At 47.6% G+C, this 18890-nt stretch overlaps 1 protein-coding gene across 17 annotated transcripts in view; it reads right to left on the bottom strand.

The window, feature by feature from the left end:
- Positions 1-18890, bottom strand: part of NIPBL (NIPBL cohesin loading factor) — a 1341000-nt gene that overhangs the window by 847885 nt on the left and 474225 nt on the right. For all 17 annotated transcript variants that reach the window (XM_069221119.1, XM_069221174.1, XM_069221201.1 and 14 more), the window contains one exon: positions 18244-18420. In XM_069221119.1, the coding sequence (XP_069077220.1) occupies positions 18244-18420 (177 nt within the window). The remainder of the gene's footprint in view (positions 1-18243; positions 18421-18890) is intronic.

Genomic DNA, 18890 nt, shown 5'->3' with positions numbered 1-18890 from the left:
GCTGAGATTGGGATGCCTGATCTGACCTTTGTTTTGAGTTAATAGGTCTGCTCTGTTTGGGAGCTGGTGATGCGGTACTACAGATAGATCAAACCGTGTTGTGTACCAGTGTGAACGTGCCCACGTGGGAGCTATGAGTATCATAGTGAGGGAGGTGTGACGTACCGTGTTGACCAGAAATGGAATTAGTGGGAGGGGGGGGGGAAGCATAAGCAAATCTCTGACCAACTGATTCATAGTGCATTGCCCTTAGATCGAGGGTGTGGGTACCTGCATGCGAAGTTTGGGCATTTTGCATTTTTGCTTGTTGTGATAGGGTCTATGTCTGGTGTTCCCCACATATGAAAGTACTGTTGAATTACTTGTGGGTGAATCTCTCATTTGTGTATTTGTTGCTGTATCCTGCTTAGGAGGTCCGCTAGTTGGTTGTGTATCCCTGGGATATAGTCTGCTAGTAGTTGAATGAGATTGTGAATTCCCCATTTCCAACTTGTCTGCGCTAGAAGTAACAATTGGGATGAATGCGTTACCACTCCCACACCCTTCACCATTTTTGCAGATGATACATTGTTCTCATGTCTGTTCTTATTAAAACAGTCTTGTGCGTGGTCTGTGGCTGGAATGCTTTGAGTACTAGGAACACTGCTTGCAATTCCAAGTGGTTTATGTGGTAAGTCTGCTGGACTGAGTCCCATTCTCTCTGTATCGCAAGATTTTTCAGATGAGCTCTCCAACCTGTCATTGATGCATTGGGGGTGATCATGGTCTTTGGCACAGGATCCTGAAATGTTCACCATTTTGATAAGTTGGTGTGACTCCACCATTGTAGAGAGTTGTAAGTCTGGCGGTCCAAAACACTAGATCGTGAAGTTGACCCTGTGCCTGAGACCACTGTTGCGAGAGACACTGTTATAGGGGTGTCATATTTAAATGTGCATTGGGTACTACTGCTATGCACGATGCCATCATTCCAAACTGTTTCATAATAAACCTTAATGTGTAAGTCTGACTGAACTGTAGCTGTGATATGAGATTGTGGAAAGCTTGAATTCTCTGTGGGTTTGGGTACTCTTATACTGAGTGTTCAGAATTGCTCCCAGATACGGTTGTATTTGCGCTGGCTGGAGATTAGATTTTTGGTAATTGATTGTGAACCCTAGACTGTATAGGGTATCGATTGTGTGTGCTGTTGATAGGTTTGAATGGTGCTGGCTTTTATGAGCCAGTCGTCCAGAAAGGGAAATACATGTATATGTTGCCTTCTGAGGTATGCTGCAACCACTGCAAAGCATTTGGTGAATACACTTGGTGCTGTTACTCCAAAAGGTAGCACTTAGAACTGGTAATGCTGGCCTGCTATCGCAAATCTTGGGTATTTGCGATGTGCTGGATGTATAGGACTGTGGAAGTAAGCATCTTTTAGATCTAATGCTGACATGTAGCCCTGTTTTTGTAGTAGGGGAATGATATCTTTGAGAGTGACCATGTGGAAATGCTCTGAGAGGATATACTGATTGAGAGGTCTGAGAATTGGTCTGAGTACATCATCCTATTTTGGTAAAAATATAGAGAATACACTCCTTTCCGTTGTTGAGCTACAGCTGCAACCTCTATTGCTCCTTTGAGTAGAAGTGATTGTACTTCTTGTTTTAATAGAATGAGATGGTCCTGAGTTTTTTGTGTGAACGAGGTAGAATGTTTGGTGGAGTGGAAGTGAGTTACAGACAGTAACCATGTTAGATAACTGACAGAACCCACTGATCTGCAGTGATGTTGTGCCATTGTGGATAGAAATTTAAAAGTGTTCCCCCACAGGAGGTGTGTACTCTGTGGGGATGGTGAGAAACTCACTGTTTGATTGTGAGGAACCGCTGGATGTGGAGGGTTAACCTCTTCCTCTACTGTTGGATCCTCTATTGGAGCCCATAAATGATCCTGTAGTGTAGAACTGTGGGGATAGTTTTTGATGAGTGGTTGCTGTTTCCGCAGCGGATGGTTTGAAACCCCCTTTAAATTGTGGTCTATGAAAAGTACCCCTGGAGGGTGTGGTATACAAAGCCCCCATGGCCTTAGCTGTTTCTGAATCTTTTTTTAAGTTTGTCTATTACTGAGTCCACCTCAAGGCCAAATAAATGCTGTTTATTTAAAGGGCATGCTTAAAAACTGCCTGCTGTATCCCAGGTTTCAAACCTGAACATTTTAACCAGGCATGTCTCCTAATAAGCACACTGGTGTTAACTGATCTAGCTGCTGTATCAGCTGCATCCATAGCTGATCTAATAGCACTGTTAGCTATTGCTTGCCCTTCATTAACTAGTATGTCCCCTTTTTGGTGTTCTGGAGGGAGGTATTGTAACAGCTCTTCTATTTCGTCCCAGTGTGCTCTGTCATATCTAGCCAAAAGAGCTTGTGAATTGGCTATCCTCCAGTGAATTGCAGCTTGTGAGGCCACCCTTTTCCCAGCTGCATTTATTTTCCTACTTTCCTTATCAGGAGGAGGGGCATCTCCTGTGGACTGAGTGTTAGCCCTTTTCCTCGCTGCACTAACTACAATGGAATCAGGAGGTAGTTGAGCTCTTATAAACACAGGGTCTGAGGGTGCCGGTTTATATTTTTTTGTCCACTCTAGGAGTGATAATCATAGCTTTAACATGCTCTTGAGCATGCTGGGAGCATAGGAAGACATTTGTATTGCTTATGCGTTAATGTTCTATGTGGCAAACAGAAAATTCAGCTCTATGTGATTAGTGTGCATTTGCACATTATGGTATGCTGCAGCTCTAGCCACTACTTGATTATATGCTGTAGTGTCTTTTGGTGGTGAGGTTCTGGCACAATATAATTGAGAGTCATTTGGTAAATGGGATCCGAGTCATATGTATCCCATGGATCTCTGTCCTCTGGATCATCACTAAAATTAACCTCATTTGGTGAAATTGAGGATGTATGTGGTGATAACTGTGCCTCATATGTGGGGGATGGAGGTGGTGTGGACGGAGAAACAGGAGAATGTGTTGGTGAAGGCTGTTCCTGTGTTGAAGTCTCTCCCTGCTGTTTGTGCTTGAAGACTTTCTTTGATGGAGGTGCATCCTTTGAAGTGTCTCTAAAAGTCAATTTCCTTTTAAAGGACATTGGAGGGGAGGCAATTATTCTTCCTGTGTCCTTCTGAATAAGTATCTTTCTTTGTTTGGCTTCCATTACCTCCAAAATAGGTTGAATGTCTGTGGACTCCTGAGTAGAAGTAGTTTTACGACCTATGGCTTTGGACTCCAAAATTTTATGTTTTGGTAGAACCAAAAGTACCGGCTCCGAAGATGGTGTAATCCTTTTTGGCTCTGAAGATGTGCCTTCGGATTTTCGTCTCGACTCCGAGACTGGTGTAGGAGTCTGTTTGGTCCAAGACGAATGCACTTTAGTCTTAAGTCTTGGTACCGAACCCGAAGGTTGGTCATCCAGACTTTTTTTTTCAAATCCGACCATGGCCCGAAGGCAGTGGAGGATCGACGACCAGTGCTGGAGTCTTTTTTTAGTCATTTTTGTGTGGTGTGATGGGGAAGTTGTACTCCCGTACTGTGTCATAGGCACGTAATGGCTGTCGTCATCTGAATGTTTTTCGGAGTCTTGGACAGAAAAGACTGCCCCTTGCCGAACTTCTTGGGCATATTCTTCACCGTTGATTTCAACACCATCTTGAGATGATGAGCTCTATGGTCCCGAAGAGTCTTCTTAGATCTAAAAGATCTACAGGCGTCGCAATTGTCTTCTTGATGGTCTGGGGAAGATTGCACACAGAATGCTGATCGGTGTACAGAAATTTACAGTGACACCGAAGACAGAATCGAAACTGAGTTTGTTCCATCAGACTCACATGGAAGTAGGCCCTTAAAGGGTGTTGCCCTTGTAAGGGCATGAAAACCGATCCAGACGGTCTATATCTGATAGAGCATAGATGGAAACATGATCAAAAACAATACGACGATATTATACAAAGAGTAGAATAAGTTTTGAATTACCAAATCAAGATTCACTGGACCGAGAGGAATCACGTCCGAATCAGACCATGCGCACTATCACTAAGAGGAGGGGTCACTCGATCTTGTGACTCGAAAAAGCTTCTTCAAAGAAAAAAGAAAAATTGTAACACTCCGAGCCAAACACTAGATGGCTAACTTATGCAAAGTATGTGCGTTTGCAGTGATTTTGGCATGGCATATACTGTGTGCTATGTTGTGGTTTTCCTCAGGGTTTGCACCCTAACAAGCTATTTACTAGGGACTTGCAGGCGTGCTAAAGTTCTGAGCCATTTGTAAAGCAATCAGACATATCTTCTTTTAAGGGAAAGAGCACTGTTACTGAGGTCTGATTAGAAGGCCTCAGTGCACCAAGTCGAAAACCAGCATCTAGTGGTTTTAAAGGGGGCAAAAAGCGTGGAAACGTCAACAAAGAAGTCCAATTTCCTACAACCATCATTTTAGGACTAAAAAACACAGTAAGAACTGCCACCTCAGGATCCTAATCATTGCCGACAGTAGCAAAGAAAGGGAGACGTCTATACAGGAGAAAGGGGGCAGAGTGTCCATTCACTTGCCCACACAGAGGCCATCTACCAGCATGGTACTCACCAGGGTCAAGCAAATGGTTTGAGTGTGCTCCGTCACAGTGAGCAAGAGCATCTTCACCTCTGTCAGCTCCCCTGGTCAAGGCAGCAGCATAAATACATCAGCATGGGCCTAACACATTTCACCACAATATAGCTTTTCCAAACCCCGCTCCTACGTTTAGATGACCGACAGCAAAGGAACTCCAAGGGATGCCATACGTGGACCATGTCGGGCATCACAGAGGAGGGTGGGTGGTATCTGGTTTATAAGGCGCAGGTTTCAGCTGTGCCTGCACAGCTTCCCCACTAATCAAAACACCCACAGGTAGTAAGCTGCTATATGATATTTAATCCCATGGGCTGGGAGGATGAAGAGTGCAGAGCTATTGGGTCTCTAGACTTGCTGCCACTGCCCTGTCAACCTGCAAGAAGAGGCCGAACCAGCAGGAGCAGCAATGATTTCCTCCTACTCCTTTTGCAACCCCTTACAATATCCCCAATGGAAAACATTTGGAAATCGGAATCTTTGGAGGGAAAGGAAGCTTCCCAACGAACAAACTACTGACCAAACAAGTTTGGGAATTGAAGCACTGATGAGAAGACAGTCTGTCAATACACTGAAATATATTAAGGGCCCGCCAGGGCCCCAAAACTAGATCCTTTAGTTCATATGTTGAATGTACTTACTACTAATCAATAAAACTTGTAAGAAATTAGACCGCCATTGCCAGTCTCTCAAGGAGCCTGGTATAAATTGACATTATTCCAGGATTTACTTACCTTGGGAGAAGTAAAGTTTATAAAGTTAAAGAAGATATACTTTATTGATAACTGCGCTTATAGATAGGGAAAATAATTATAACGCCAGGCACCCATCAGGGATATAAACTAAAATCAAAAAAATTATCTATACACACTTGTGTGGAATATTTAAACATTAAATGGTGGGGAAAAAAAACAAAAAACTTTTTTAAAATGATACAGAAAGATGGGTTTGGATCAGAGTTTGGATCCAAAAACTTTTCTATAACTCTCCCAAGCTGGTAGGGGAGGCTCACTCCATAATGGTGCCGCAGGTGGCACCGTAAGATGTCAATAGAGCCAGAACCCCCCCCACCTCGTTTGAGTGCTGACAGCAGTTACCAGCCACGTTTTTCCACGCCTTTGAGGCAAACAGATGAAACCAACTTTAATAAAGATAAGTGCAGTTTTCATCAGTAGGAAGTTGGCCTGGTGGGTACCTGAGATACTTACACCTTATACAAGGTCAGGGTTAACCCCCTATCAGTGTAATGTCGGCAGTGTCTAAAAGCCAGGCTCTCTAGAGGAAGCTGTGGATTAGCGGCCAAGGCTCGCCTAGGAGACGTGCAAAGCTCATGCAAGAACACTGTAGTCAGACAGCACTTACACACACGAAAGAAAACACTCAGTGTTACGAAAATATAGGGTCTTTATTATAGTCACAGTACCAAAACACTAGATAAGCAACCCTCCAATAGGAGGTAAGTAAGCACACTAAATATGTACACACTAGTTATCAGAACTAGGCATAGAAAGTGATAGTAAATAGTGCAAATGCAATAAGACAATAGTGACCCTAGGGGGAGCCCAAACAATATACTAAAAAAGTGAAATGCGAATGCAGGACCCCCTCCACCTAGGTAAGTGCAATGTGTAGAGGAGAGCTGGGGGGAACTAGGAAACCCCAAAGGTTAGTACCACAGTGCCCCCTAGCGACCAAGAGGAAGAGTAAATAACTAGATTTTCCGCAAACCACCCAAAAGGAAGATAATGACGAAAATGCAACATCCAGACAAAACTGCAAGAAACCAGCGGTGGATTCCTGAAGAGGAAGACCAGTGGAAGAAGGGGACCAAGTCCAGATGAGTCCAGAAGGAGTAGGAGCTACTACCCACCCACCTGTGGATGCAGGAGTTGGTCGACGCTAGGAGAAGGACAGTTAGGAATGCAACCCTGGAACAGGTGAAGAATTCCTGAAGGATGTAGTTGACGTCCCACACCAGATGGATCATTGGAGTCGGTCAGTGGCATGGAAAAAAGAGTCCAAAGAAGAAGAACCAGTCCCCATAGGAGACCCACTGGATGAGGAACCATGAGTCAGAGGAGCTCACACAGCACAACTGAGAAGTATCCCACGCCGCAGGAGAAGCATGCAGAGGGCTGTGCGTCTCAGGAAAGAGTGCTGGGGGCTGAGGCTACACAGAGCCTAAAGATCCCTTGGAGGAGATGCAAAAAAGCCTTGGTACGTTCAGGAGATAGTGCACGGGAGTACTGTCCTGCGTGGGAAGGCAAGGGTTTACCTCCACCAAAGTTGGACAGCTGACACAGATGACCAAGAGGACTATTCTGGACCACCATCCGTGATGCAGGACCCACACATCTCAGTATGAGAGGAGATGATGTTCTTGCATTTGGTGCCTGCGGATGCAGGGGAGTGACTCTTTCACTCCAAGGGAGATTCCTTCTGCCTTCTCATGCAGACTTTGGCCCTCAGAGGATGCACAGCCAGGGAAATGTTGCAGAAGCTGGAAGGAGGCTTGGAAACAAGGTTGCAAACAGAGTCTTCATCGTGGATGCAGACTGTCAGTTCCTGGAGGGTCCAGTTGCAGTTCAAGTGGCTAGAAGTCAAGTAGAAGTAGAGGTTGCAGAGTCCTGCGGGAATCGTGCAAGCCAAATCTGAGGACCCCACGCAAGAGAGAGACCCTAAATAGCCCTGAAAAGGGGATTGGGCACCTATCCAGGTGAACACCTATCAGAAGGGGGATCTGACGTCACCTGCCTGACCTGGCCACTCAGATGCTCCCAGAGGTCCCTGCCAACATTGGATTTAAGATGGCAAAAACCAGGGACTCTCTGGAGGAATTCTTGGCACCACCCCGGGGTGGTGATGGACAGGGGAGTGGTCAGTCCCCTTTCCATTGTCCTGTTTTGCTCCAGAGCATGCACTGGGGGTCCCTGAACCGGTGCAGTCTGGTTTATGCACAGAGGGCACTATAAAGTATACCAGTGGCTTGGGGAGGCTACCTCTCCCAAGCCACATAACACCTATTTCTAAAAAGGAGGGGGAAAGGGTGTTACCACCTCCTCCTCCTCTCCCCCCTGCCCCTTCTCCTACCCCTCGCGTGTACTGGACATAGGTAGTGACCTATGTCGAGTACACGCATAAAATGGCATCCCAGCACTCACAAAGTCCAGGAAAATGGAACTGCAGTTCGTGGGGGCACCTCTGCTCATGCAGGGGTGCCCTCATACACAGGTATTTGCACCCTGCCCTCTGGGCTAGGAGGGCCTGCCATAGGGGTGACTTAGAGACCTGGTGCAGTGACCAGTAGTGAAAAAGGGTGAATGCACTGGAAGGCCTGCAGACAACTTTGCATGGGCTCCCCATAGGTGGAAAATACATTCTGCAGTCCATGAGGATCCCCTCTTAACCCAATGCCCTTGGCACCTGGGTACCATATACTAGGGACTGACATGGGGCCAGAGGAGATGAGACCTTATTTCCCCTTGCCTGATGTACCAAATCATGGCTGTATTAACCATAAAAATCAGGGCCTACGAGAGGAAAGCCTCGAGAACTTGGACACGACAAGTCAGAACAAAAAGTACACCCTCAGCGGCACAGGGGCGGCCGGGTGCAGTGTGCAAACAGGCGTCGGGTTTGCAATAGGTTTCAATGGGAGACCCAGGGGTCTCTCCAGCGATGCAGGTAGGCAGGTAAGGGGGGGGCTCCTCGGGGAAGCCACCACCTGGGCAAGGGAGAGTGCCACTTGGGGGGGGTCGCTTCTGCACTGGAGGTCGGATCCTTCAGGTCCTGGGGGCTGCGGGTGCAGTGTCTTTACCAGGCGTCGGGTTCTTTGAAGCAGGCAGTCGCGGTCAGGGGAAGCCTTGGGATTACCTCTACAGGCGTCGCTGTGAGGGCTCAGGGGGGTCAACTCAAGCTACTCACGGGCTCGCAGGCACCGGAAAGTCCTCCCTGTAGTGTTGGTTTTCTGCAGGTCGAGCCGGGGGAGTCGGGTGCACAGTGGAAAGTCTCACACTTCCGGCAGGAAAAGTGTGGTCTTTAAAAGATGCTTCTTTGTTGCAAAGTTTCAGTCTTTGTGGAACAGGGCCGCTGTCCTCGGGAGTTCTTGGTCCTTTTAGATGCAGGGTAGTCCTCTGAGGCTTCAGAGGTCACTGGACCCTGGGGGACGCGTCGCTGTTGCAGTTTTTCTTGAAGTGGGGAGACAGGACGGTAGGGCTGGTGCCAAAGCAGTTGGTGTCTCCGTCTTCTCTGCAGGGCTTCAGGTCAGCAGTCCTTCTTCGTCTTCAGGTTGCAGGAATCTATCTTGCTTGGTTCTGGGGGCCCCTAAGTACTCAATTTAGGGGTGTGTTTAGGTCTGGGGGGTTAGTAGCCAATGGCTACTAGCCCTGAGGGTGGCTACACCCTCTTTGTGCCTCCCTGAGGGGAGAGAGGCACATCCCACATCCCTAATCCTATTGGGGGAATCCTCCATCTCACCTTAGGGATTGTCCTGACTGGCCAGCGACGACTCCTTGTTTTTATCATTATCTCCTCCGGCCTTGCCGCCAAAAGTGGGGCCGTGGCCGGAGGGGGCGGGCATCTCCACTAGCTGGGATGCCCTGTGGCGCTGTAACAAAGGGGGTGAGCCTTTGAGGTTCACTACCAGGTGTTACAGTTCCTGCAGGGGGAGGTGACAAGCACCTCCACCCAGGACAGGCTTTGTTACTAGCCACAGAGTGACAAAGGCACTCTCCCCATGTGGCCAGCAACATGTCTGGTGTGTGGCAGGCTGGCAAAACTAGTCAGCCCACACTGGAAGTCGGGTATGCCCTCTGGGTGTATTTCACAATAAAATGTACACTGGCATCAGTGTGCATTTATTGTGCTGAGAAGTTTGATACCAAACTTCCCAGTTTTCAGTGTAGCCATTATGGTGCTGTGGAGTTCGTGTATGACAGACTCCCAGACCATATACTCTTATGGCTACCCTGCACTTACAATGTCTAAGGTTTTGCTTAGACACTGTAGGGGCATAGTGCCCATGCACATATGCCCTCACCTGTGGTATAGTGCACCCTGCCTTAGGGATGTAAGGCCTGCTAAAGGGGTGACTTACCTATGCCATAGGCAGTGTGAGGTTGGCATGTCACCCTGAGGGGAGTGCCATGTCGACTTAGTCATTTTCTCCCCCCATCAGCACACACAAGCTGGCAAGCAGTGTGCATGTGCTGAGTGAGGGGTCCCCAGGGTGGCATAAGACATGCTGCAGCCCTTTGAGACCTTCCCTGGCATTAGGGCCCTTGGTACCAGGGGTACCAGTTAGAAGGGACTTACCTGGATGCCAGGGTGTGCCAATTGTGGACACAAAGGTACAGTTTTAGGGAAAGCACACTGGTGCTGGGGCCTGGTTAGCAGGCCTCAGCACACTTTCAAATCATAACTTGGCATCAGCAAAGGCAAAAAAGTCAGGGGGATAACCATGCCAAGTAGGCATTTCCTTACACAGTTTTATCAGGTGGGCTCCCCTCCCTATAGTGAAGGCATCCGTGATCAACGCCGCTACCCCTGGAAAAGGGTGAAACAACTTCTCCACTTGAGAAAGGATGCTGCTCACAATCCACCACAGCAGATCGGCTAAAGTGCCCCTGGAGATCTTCATACAGGCTTGCAAATTTCCAAAGTGATGTGACCACTGCCTACGGAGGCACCACTGGATGGTCTTTGTGCATGGGTGACTCCCAGAAGGCAGGTTATCAGACCAAGCAGGCAAAAAAACGTCATGACTGGCATTTCCTCCGGAAAACTGGTATTATAGCCTGAATTACTTGTATCACCTGAGGAGGAGGAAAGGCTCGATTCAATGTGTTGTTCAGTACTGTCCCAAATGAGCAAGGCATTTTGGGAGCACTAGGTGTGAGTTGGTCGAAAAGTCCAGGTCAAGGAACAACTAGGTGGTGAGACACCATTTGTGGCGATCTGGCCTTGATGAGCAAGTCAACCAGGTAAGGAAATACTGTTATTACTGTCTGTGTGAAATGGGCTGCAACCACCATCATTACCTTTGTGAAGACAAGGTGCAGAAGTGAGGCCAAATGGAATGGCTGCAAACTGGTAGTCTTCAGACCAGACTGTGAAGCAAAGGTACTTCCTGCAAGACAGGGATTTGGAAGTAGGCACCCTGCAGGTAGACCAACATCATCCAGTCTTCTGCTTCCAGCACTAGCAGAGTAAGGGACAGCATTTAGAATTTGTAATATCTGAGAAACCAATTTAAGACCCCAAGGTCAGGGATCCGCTGAAGACCACGGTCCTTTTTTTTTAGATTCAATTACCAAGATTAGCATCCCTGACCCCTTTTCTGCTCTGGAACCAACTGTGCCCTTTAGGAGTAAGGCTTGCATTTCTTGCTGAAGTATGTGCAAATGGTCTTGCAGCACAACATCTGGTTGGGGGGGGGGGGGGGGGGTTCTTATTTCCCACAATAGCATAACCCAAAGATCTGAATCGATGGTCCTCCAGCAAGCGGAGTGTTCAAATGAGGCAAACAAGGGCTGCTTCCCTGCAGTGGCTGGGGAAGAGGAGAAAGCGGGAGACACTCTAAGCACATTTTCTGAAGGCAGATCATGCAAGTTCCCTCTCCTCTTGAAAGCATATGATCAGCTGGTGGAAAGACATTTGTAATCCTCTAGGATGTTTATGTAGTCACCTGGTGGGTTCAGGTAGCATAACAGATAACCTAGTAGTCCGGTAGAGATGCTCAGATGGCAGGCTGGAATGGAGGATCTCCCTGTACATCATAAGACAATATGAGCGGTGTAAGTAAATGGCTCCTGACTATTTTGCCTTTGCTGATGCTAAGTTTTGATTGAAAGTGTGCTGGGACCCTGCTAACCAGGCCCCAGCACCAGTGTTCTTTCTCTAAACTGTACCTTTGTTTCCACAATTGGCACAGCCCTGGCACTCAGATAAGTCCCTTGTAACTGGTAACCCTGGTACCAAGGGCCCTGATGCCAGGGAAGGTCTCTAAGGGCTGCAGCATGTCTTATGCCACCCTGGGGACTCCTCACTCAGCAAATGCACACTGCCTCACAGCTTGTATGTGCTGGTGGGGAGAAAGTGACTAATGCCAACCTCACATTGCCTGTGGCATAGGTAAGTCACCCCTCTAGCAGGCCTTACAGCCCTAAGGCAGGGTGCACTATACCATAGGTGAGGGCATATGTGCATGAGCACTATGCCCCTACAGTGTCTAAGCAAAACCTTAGACATTGTAAGTGCAGGGTAGCCATAAGAGTATATGGTCTGGGAGTTTGTCAAACACGAACTCCACAGTTCCATAATGGCTACACTGAAATCTAGGAAGTTTGGTATGAAACTTCTCAGCACAATAAATGCACACTAATGCCAGTGTGCAATTTATTGTAACATGTACCCAGAAGGGCATCTTAGAGATGCCCCTTGAATACCAATCAGACTTCAAGTGTGGGGCTGACCAGATTCTGCATGCATGCTACAACCAGACGAGTTGCTGGCTACATGAGGAGAGTGCCTTTGTCACTCTGGGGCTAGGAACAAAGCCTGCACTGGGTGGAGGTGCTTCACGCCTCCCCCTGTAGGAACTGTAACACCTGGCGGTGAGCCTCAATGCTCACCCACTTTGTTACAGCGCCCCAGGGCATCCCAGCTAGTGGAGATGTCTGCCCCTCCGGCCACTGCCCCCACTTTTGGCGGAGAGGCTGGAGGAGATAATGAGAAAAACAAGGAGGAGTCACCCACCAGTCAGGACAGCCCCTAAGGTGCCCTGAGCTGAGGTGACCCATGCCTTTAGAAATCCTCCATCTCAGTTTTGGAGGATTCCCCCCAATAGGATTAGGGATGTGCCCCCTCCCCACAGGGAGGAGGCTCAAAGAGGGTGAAGCCACCCTCAAGGACAGTAGCCATTGGCTACTGCCCTCCCAGACCTAAGCACCCCCCTAAATTTAGTATTTAGGGGCACCCCAGAACCCAGGAAATCAGATTCCTGCAACCTGAAGAAACAGGAAGGACTGCTGACCTACAAGCCCTGCAGAGAAGACGGAAGATGACAACTGCTTTGGCCCCAGCCCTACCGGCCTGACTCAGAAACCTGCAACCAGCGACACATCCAACATGGACCACCGACCTCTGAAGCCTCAGAGGACTGCCCTGACCCCCAGGACCAAGAAACTGCCAAGCTAGGTCCTCCATGGACCAGAAACAAGCATCCTGGGACTGGTTTCAGGGTATCACCCTTCATCAGCCAGGCTAGCTTGAATCCAATGGAGAGCCGACTACTGGCAGTGTCTGCTGCATCCAGCCAAGACCTGAAGCATATATTGGCAACCATCTTGCCCTCCTGCAACATTGCGCTTGCTCTCTTCTTGTACTCCTCTGACAGGTGTTCCATGAGCTCCTCCATGTCAATCCAATGCTGGTGGGCAGATCTGTTTAGGAGGGCTATCCACCACTATAGTTGCTGATTTTCCAAAGGCATCTCAAACTGCCTTTTGACATCTCCCTCCCATGCACTTAATCCTCTCTTGATGTTGAAGCAGGTTTTGAGGGTTAGCCTTGATCAGGGAACCTGGTCTTGGTTCCTTGGGCTTCCCCCTGCCCTCTTGCTAGATAATTTCGGGGGGTACTGTTGGCCTTTTTGAGTCTAAAGCTTTCTGCTCAAGTGTGTCCCCTCCCAGATGGAAATTTCCTTCTGCTTGGTCTCTTCCCTCTGATTTCTATGTCCCTTACTAGTATCGTACACGATCCCTACTTTGAGGTCCAGTACTCCTCCTTGGGCTTCTTTCTCCAAAATGCCCTTGCTACTATATATAGTTTGAGTTTCTTTAGAGACTTCTGCTTCCACTGTGGCGATGTCAATGAGTAGTGCGCCGACCTCTGTTTCTGAAGTGAAGTGCTTGGGCAAGAATTCTCTGCACGCAGACCTCAACGGTGTGGTCCTTTGGAAGGCAGATGTTAGACCTTTTGCAAGTCTTTCTGGGCGTACTTGTGAGGGCACTTGGGCAAAACCTAAAGGGGTTATGTTCCATGCCCCTTTCTCATTCTATGATCATGTGGACTCAGTGAGTCAATTTTCTCCTCTCTGACTTCCCCAGTGCTTTTTGACATCTTTACCAGTCATCACTAGCCCTCCTCCCTTGACGATAATTTTTGGTGGAAAGCTGTCTTCCTTTTGTGCAATTCATTCTTTCTTAGGCTCTCCCTTAGGCTTCCAGACTCAACCACGGAAACATGAATCTGAAGATGGTGATAGCATTGATGGATTTCTGGGACATCTCACGTCACGTAAGGAGTGGTTTAACACCAAAGAGAGACTATTATGCACCCACACACAAGATGGCAGAACAATGCACAGCATGTGAATCCAGAAAAGATTTAAGCTGCAAAACGATTCAGCCATCAGGAACTTTGTTCCCTCAGTGCCACTACTTTCATCTGATTCCATCAATGGGACAGCGTATTTATAACTTCTGACCATCTAACAACTTCCTCAGACAGTCATCAAATCTGACTTCCTTCAATCTCCTTCCTTCCACAAGCACCCACCCAGTCCTATCCTTCGACCATGCAAGGATCGTAGGAACTAACCCAAGCGTAAGTTAAGGGACTACTGCACACATCCAAGAATGGCTCGGTGAAAACGAGAAGCATACGTAACAGTGTTGACAATTTCTTTAAACTGCTCACAGAAAGCTCCAAACAGGGGTAGCTTCTAGTTGATGCCCACCCATCAGGGACAAGTCCTTAGCTGAAATCTCGACTTTGAGGTACTGAGTCAAACGGGGGGGGGGGGGCAGGGTCCCTACTTCAGCTGTGATAAAACAGCTGTACAGGCTAAATGTCACAGAAAAAAGGTTAAATAACTCATCAGGGGGGTCAAATGACCGGGACACATAGGCACTTAAATAGGGAAAACATGGGGAAGGCAAAAATAGCAGGCATCTTTTGGCATATTCATCCTCTTGCTGGTACAAGATTTTCTCCTAGGGGCCGAGGCTGACCTGTGATGGTCTGCTTGGAGCCTGAGAGTAACAGCACCCAAATTATGGTCATTCCCAGAAAGGACAGGCGGACTGCAAAGCTACACAGACCGGCAGACTGGGCAGAATAAAGGCCCCATCCTGCAGCCCCAACACCGTAAAGCCAGGGGACTCGAGCGTCACCTGGAAACTGGCTTGGTTTGTACGGCTCCACCTGAGTGCCGCAAAGTTATGGAGTGGAGGGCCTGCAAAGCGCTAACCAGGAAGCATGACTGGAGGAGAGGCTGAGGTAGAGCTGCAAAGTAGCAGTGGGAGACGCAGTGGCAAAAATTGCAGTGCAACTCAATCCTTTCTTCTGGAGTGAAATAGGAAGCTGTCTCTCTTTATAGTGGACCAAAAAGAGGTACACTGTGCAGAAAGTCCATGCAACCACAACAGTATCACAGAGCCATAAATGATATCCCAAAAGCTCTTTTGTGGTAGTGTGGGCATGCAGTTAGGCGCATCAGAGGGTAGTGCTAAGCATGTAAGGCACACACACAGGCAGTAAGTGAGAAACACTCAAAGAAATCGTACAATAATTTATAAAAATAACATCTACTTCTATATAAATTTAGACACCAAGATCACCAGAATCAGGTGTTTTGAGATAGGAATTTTTAGAGTTTTCAAAAGTCGTCAGTGCATTTTTCTGGGCAGCCTGGTCCCAGGAAGGCAGAACAAAAAAATTCCTTTGAGAGAGGGTGTTAAACCCTCTCCATTTGGAAATAGATGTGAAGGTCTGGGGAGGAGTAGCCTCCCCCAGCCTCTGGGAATGCTTTGATGGGCACAGATGGTGCCCTCTCTGCATAAGCCAGTCTACACCGGTTCAGGGATCCCCCGCAACATTGTAGCGCCTCATTCTGACGGCTTTCTCAACTGTTTCCTGGTATTGCATGATCTGAGCGCTGTCTGCCTTCACCTTGCACTGGAAGCCAAGAAGAAATCTCCAGTGGGTCGATGGAATCTTCCCCCTAATGCAGGTACCAAACTTCTGCATCACAGGTCCTCTGGGTCCCCTCTCATCCTAACGAGTGTGGTCCCTGGATCACAGGAGCTGGGTCCAACTGTCTCCCACAGTCCAGTGGCCCTTCTGTCCACATTTGGTGGGTGTAAGTCCTTGCCTCCCCACGCCAGACAGTAATCCTGTGTACTGCGTGATCTGCAGCTGCTCGGGCTTCTGTACACTTTTCCAAGACTTCCTTTGTGCACAGCCTAGCCTGGGTCCCCAACACTCCGTCCTGGATTGCCCAACTCGCTGAGTTGGACTCCGACGTCGTGGGACCCTCCTTTGTGACTCTGAGTCGACTGCTATCCTCAGATCTTCTAAGTGCCTGTTCTGGTACTTCTGCTGGTGCTGCCTGCTTCTGTGTGTTGGAGGGGGGGGGGTGTCTCCGAGTTGCTGAGCACCCCCTCTGTCTTCTCCACGGGGGGACGTCCTGGTCCTTCCTGGGACCCAGCAGCACCCAAAATCCTCAAACGCGACTCTTGCAGCTAGCAAGGCTTGTTTGCAGTCTTTCTGCCTGGAAACAACTCTGCATCCTCCAGAACGCAGTGGGACGTCTTCTGACCAAAGGAGAAGTTCCTGGCACCTTCAGTTGTCGCAGAATCTTCGGCTTCTTCCACCCAGAGGCAGCCCTTTTGCACCTTCATCCGGGGTTTACTGGGCTCCTGCCCCCCCACCCCCTCACCCTTAGTGTTTTCTCACAGTCCCAACGACCCTCTACAACCTGCCATAGGCCTGGGGTCCATTTGTGGTTCGCATTCCACTGTTGGACTATATGGTTTGTGTTGCCCCTAGGCCTATTCCTACCTATTGCATCCTATTGTGATTCTACATTGTTTGCACTACTTTTCTTACTGTTACCTACCTGATTTTGGTTTGTGTACATATAATTTCTTTATATTACTTACCCACTAAGTGAGGGTATCCTCAGATACTTTTGGCATATTGTCACTAAAATTAAGTACCTTTATTTTTAGTAACTCTGAGTATTGTGTTTTCTTATGATAAAAGTGCTATATGATATAAGTGGTATAGTAGGAGCTTTGCATGTCTCCAGGTTCAGCCTAAGCTGCTCAGCTATAGCTACCTTTAACAGCCTAAGCTGCTAGAAACACTTCTATTCTACTAATAAGGGCTAACTGGACCTGGGCCAAAGTGTAAGTACCACAAGGTACCCACTATAAGCCAGGCCAGCCTCCTACAACAGGTGACTTACAGTGACCTGGTGCAGTGACCTGTAGTGAAAGGCTGCATGCACTTTTTCATGCAGGCTGCAATGGCAGGCCTGCTGACATTTTGCATGGGCTCCCATGGGTAGCACAATACATGGTGAAGCCCATGGGGAACCCTGGTGCCCCAATGCCCTGGGTACCTAAGTACCATATACAAGGAGCTTATATGGGGGCACCATATGCCAACTGTGGGGTGTGCAAAGCAAACAAAAGTTAGAGGGAGAGAGCACAATCAAGGGGGTCCTCCTTAGCAGGATCCCAGTGAAAACAGTCAAACCATACTGACAGCAGGCAAAAGTGGGGGTAACCAAGCCTGCGGCCAGCATTCCCAAAAGCATCAGCCACAAACATCCAGGAGAAAGGCTGAAGCATGAGGATCTTAGATCAAATGTCCAAGACACACTGTGGGAAAACATGAAACCATACCCTATTCAGAATGGCTCTGGTGAATGGAGGCGTCTGCAAAGGAATCAGGTGTGACTTCAGCGCATTAAAAAATGTGAGCCCCATCGATGTTAGGAGATGGCAGACAACTGCCTGGGGCATGCCTTTCATTTCAGCCAGTCGTGGAGGTAAGAAAAGAGTGGCATACCCAAACTCCAAAGGTGCGCTGTGGCAAATGACATCTCTTGTGCTGAAGGTCACCGGTGAGCCCAAAATGCTCTTTGCCCACATGAACCACAGGTAGCACTAATGAGGTGATAATGGATAAGTAATAGATGGAATGTTTGAAATACTCTCAGCTCATGGTAATTAGTTAGGGCTACATCCCTTTCCACCATTATTCTGAACATCATGCCTCCTCAGGTTGGTTCCAGTCATCTGCAAATCATTCTTGATCCTGCTCCAATCTGAATAGTCTAGTCTGACCCTCCATGCCTGGCACTTGATGGAATACTCAAGCAACTGGAGAGATGAGCGATCAAAGGTGGTGCACTCACTTTATTCAATGCAATAAGGAAAATAAGAACTCCAACTCCTCTGCAGAATTAAATGCATATTTGTGGACATTTTACACAGGTTTTTTTTCTGGGGGGAGGGGGGGGCTGTATTTTTTTAAACGTATGCTTTTGAACTCAACATGTTATTTTGCATCTTCCAGCTATCCACCAATGTGGAAGTCAAGCATGAAAAGAATGGCTATTTCTCCCAACCCAGAAGAAAAAATTATATTTAATTATACCAAGTCTTGTCAGTGCAGAAGGTAATGTCAAAATATACAGATTAGTCCCATCAGACAAAGAATGCCTTAAGTGAGCTGTTCAAATCCACAGGGACACTTTGCTTGTTCCCCATGAATGGGACAATATTCATCGTAGAGGTCTTACCATCACTGAAAGCAGGAGGAGGCGATTCTTCCATTTCAGAATCTTCTGAGCTTTGTTCTCGATATCTGCTCCTTCTACCTTCATTTCCACCCTTCCTATGGTCACCAGAGCCTCTTCTAGATCGCTCTTCACATTCCCATGCTTTATCATCACTTTTCTTCTGTTTTTTCCTTGAGGCTGAAAATAGAGCATAAATGTTGTATTGTTTCATATAACTGTAAATGTATCTGTGCTGCTTCTGAGTTGTTGCCATGCTTTTAACATGAACTTCTATTATATATTTTTCCAAATGACATATTAGCAGGTGAGAGATTTCAAATGTCTCTAAATGTTGCTTCAGTCTGCTATCCGAGTGTATGCAGTTCAATATCCTAACTAAGAGGTTTAATTTTTTTGGTATTTGTGCAAATCATGAGTACAAATGAGTCAAAGGCTGCTAAATGAGTACCAATCTGGAACACATTCCTCCTATAAACAAGAAAATTCAGGAAACATTTGATAGATTGTCTCGTTGAACAAGTTACTGATCTTCATTAACACCTTATCTCGTAGAGACTATATATAGCTGCAGATTCCTTACTTTAAATTTTTCCCAGGAGACAGGCAGGATCTGGAAGATTTTACAAGAGTAGTGTTCCTGCGCGCCA

The sequence above is a fragment of the Pleurodeles waltl genome, chromosome 1_1 (assembly GCF_031143425.1).
Source record: "Pleurodeles waltl isolate 20211129_DDA chromosome 1_1, aPleWal1.hap1.20221129, whole genome shotgun sequence".
Taxonomy (NCBI): Eukaryota; Metazoa; Chordata; class Amphibia; order Caudata; family Salamandridae; genus Pleurodeles; species Pleurodeles waltl.
This window is presented reverse-complemented; position numbering and strand designations above follow the sequence as displayed.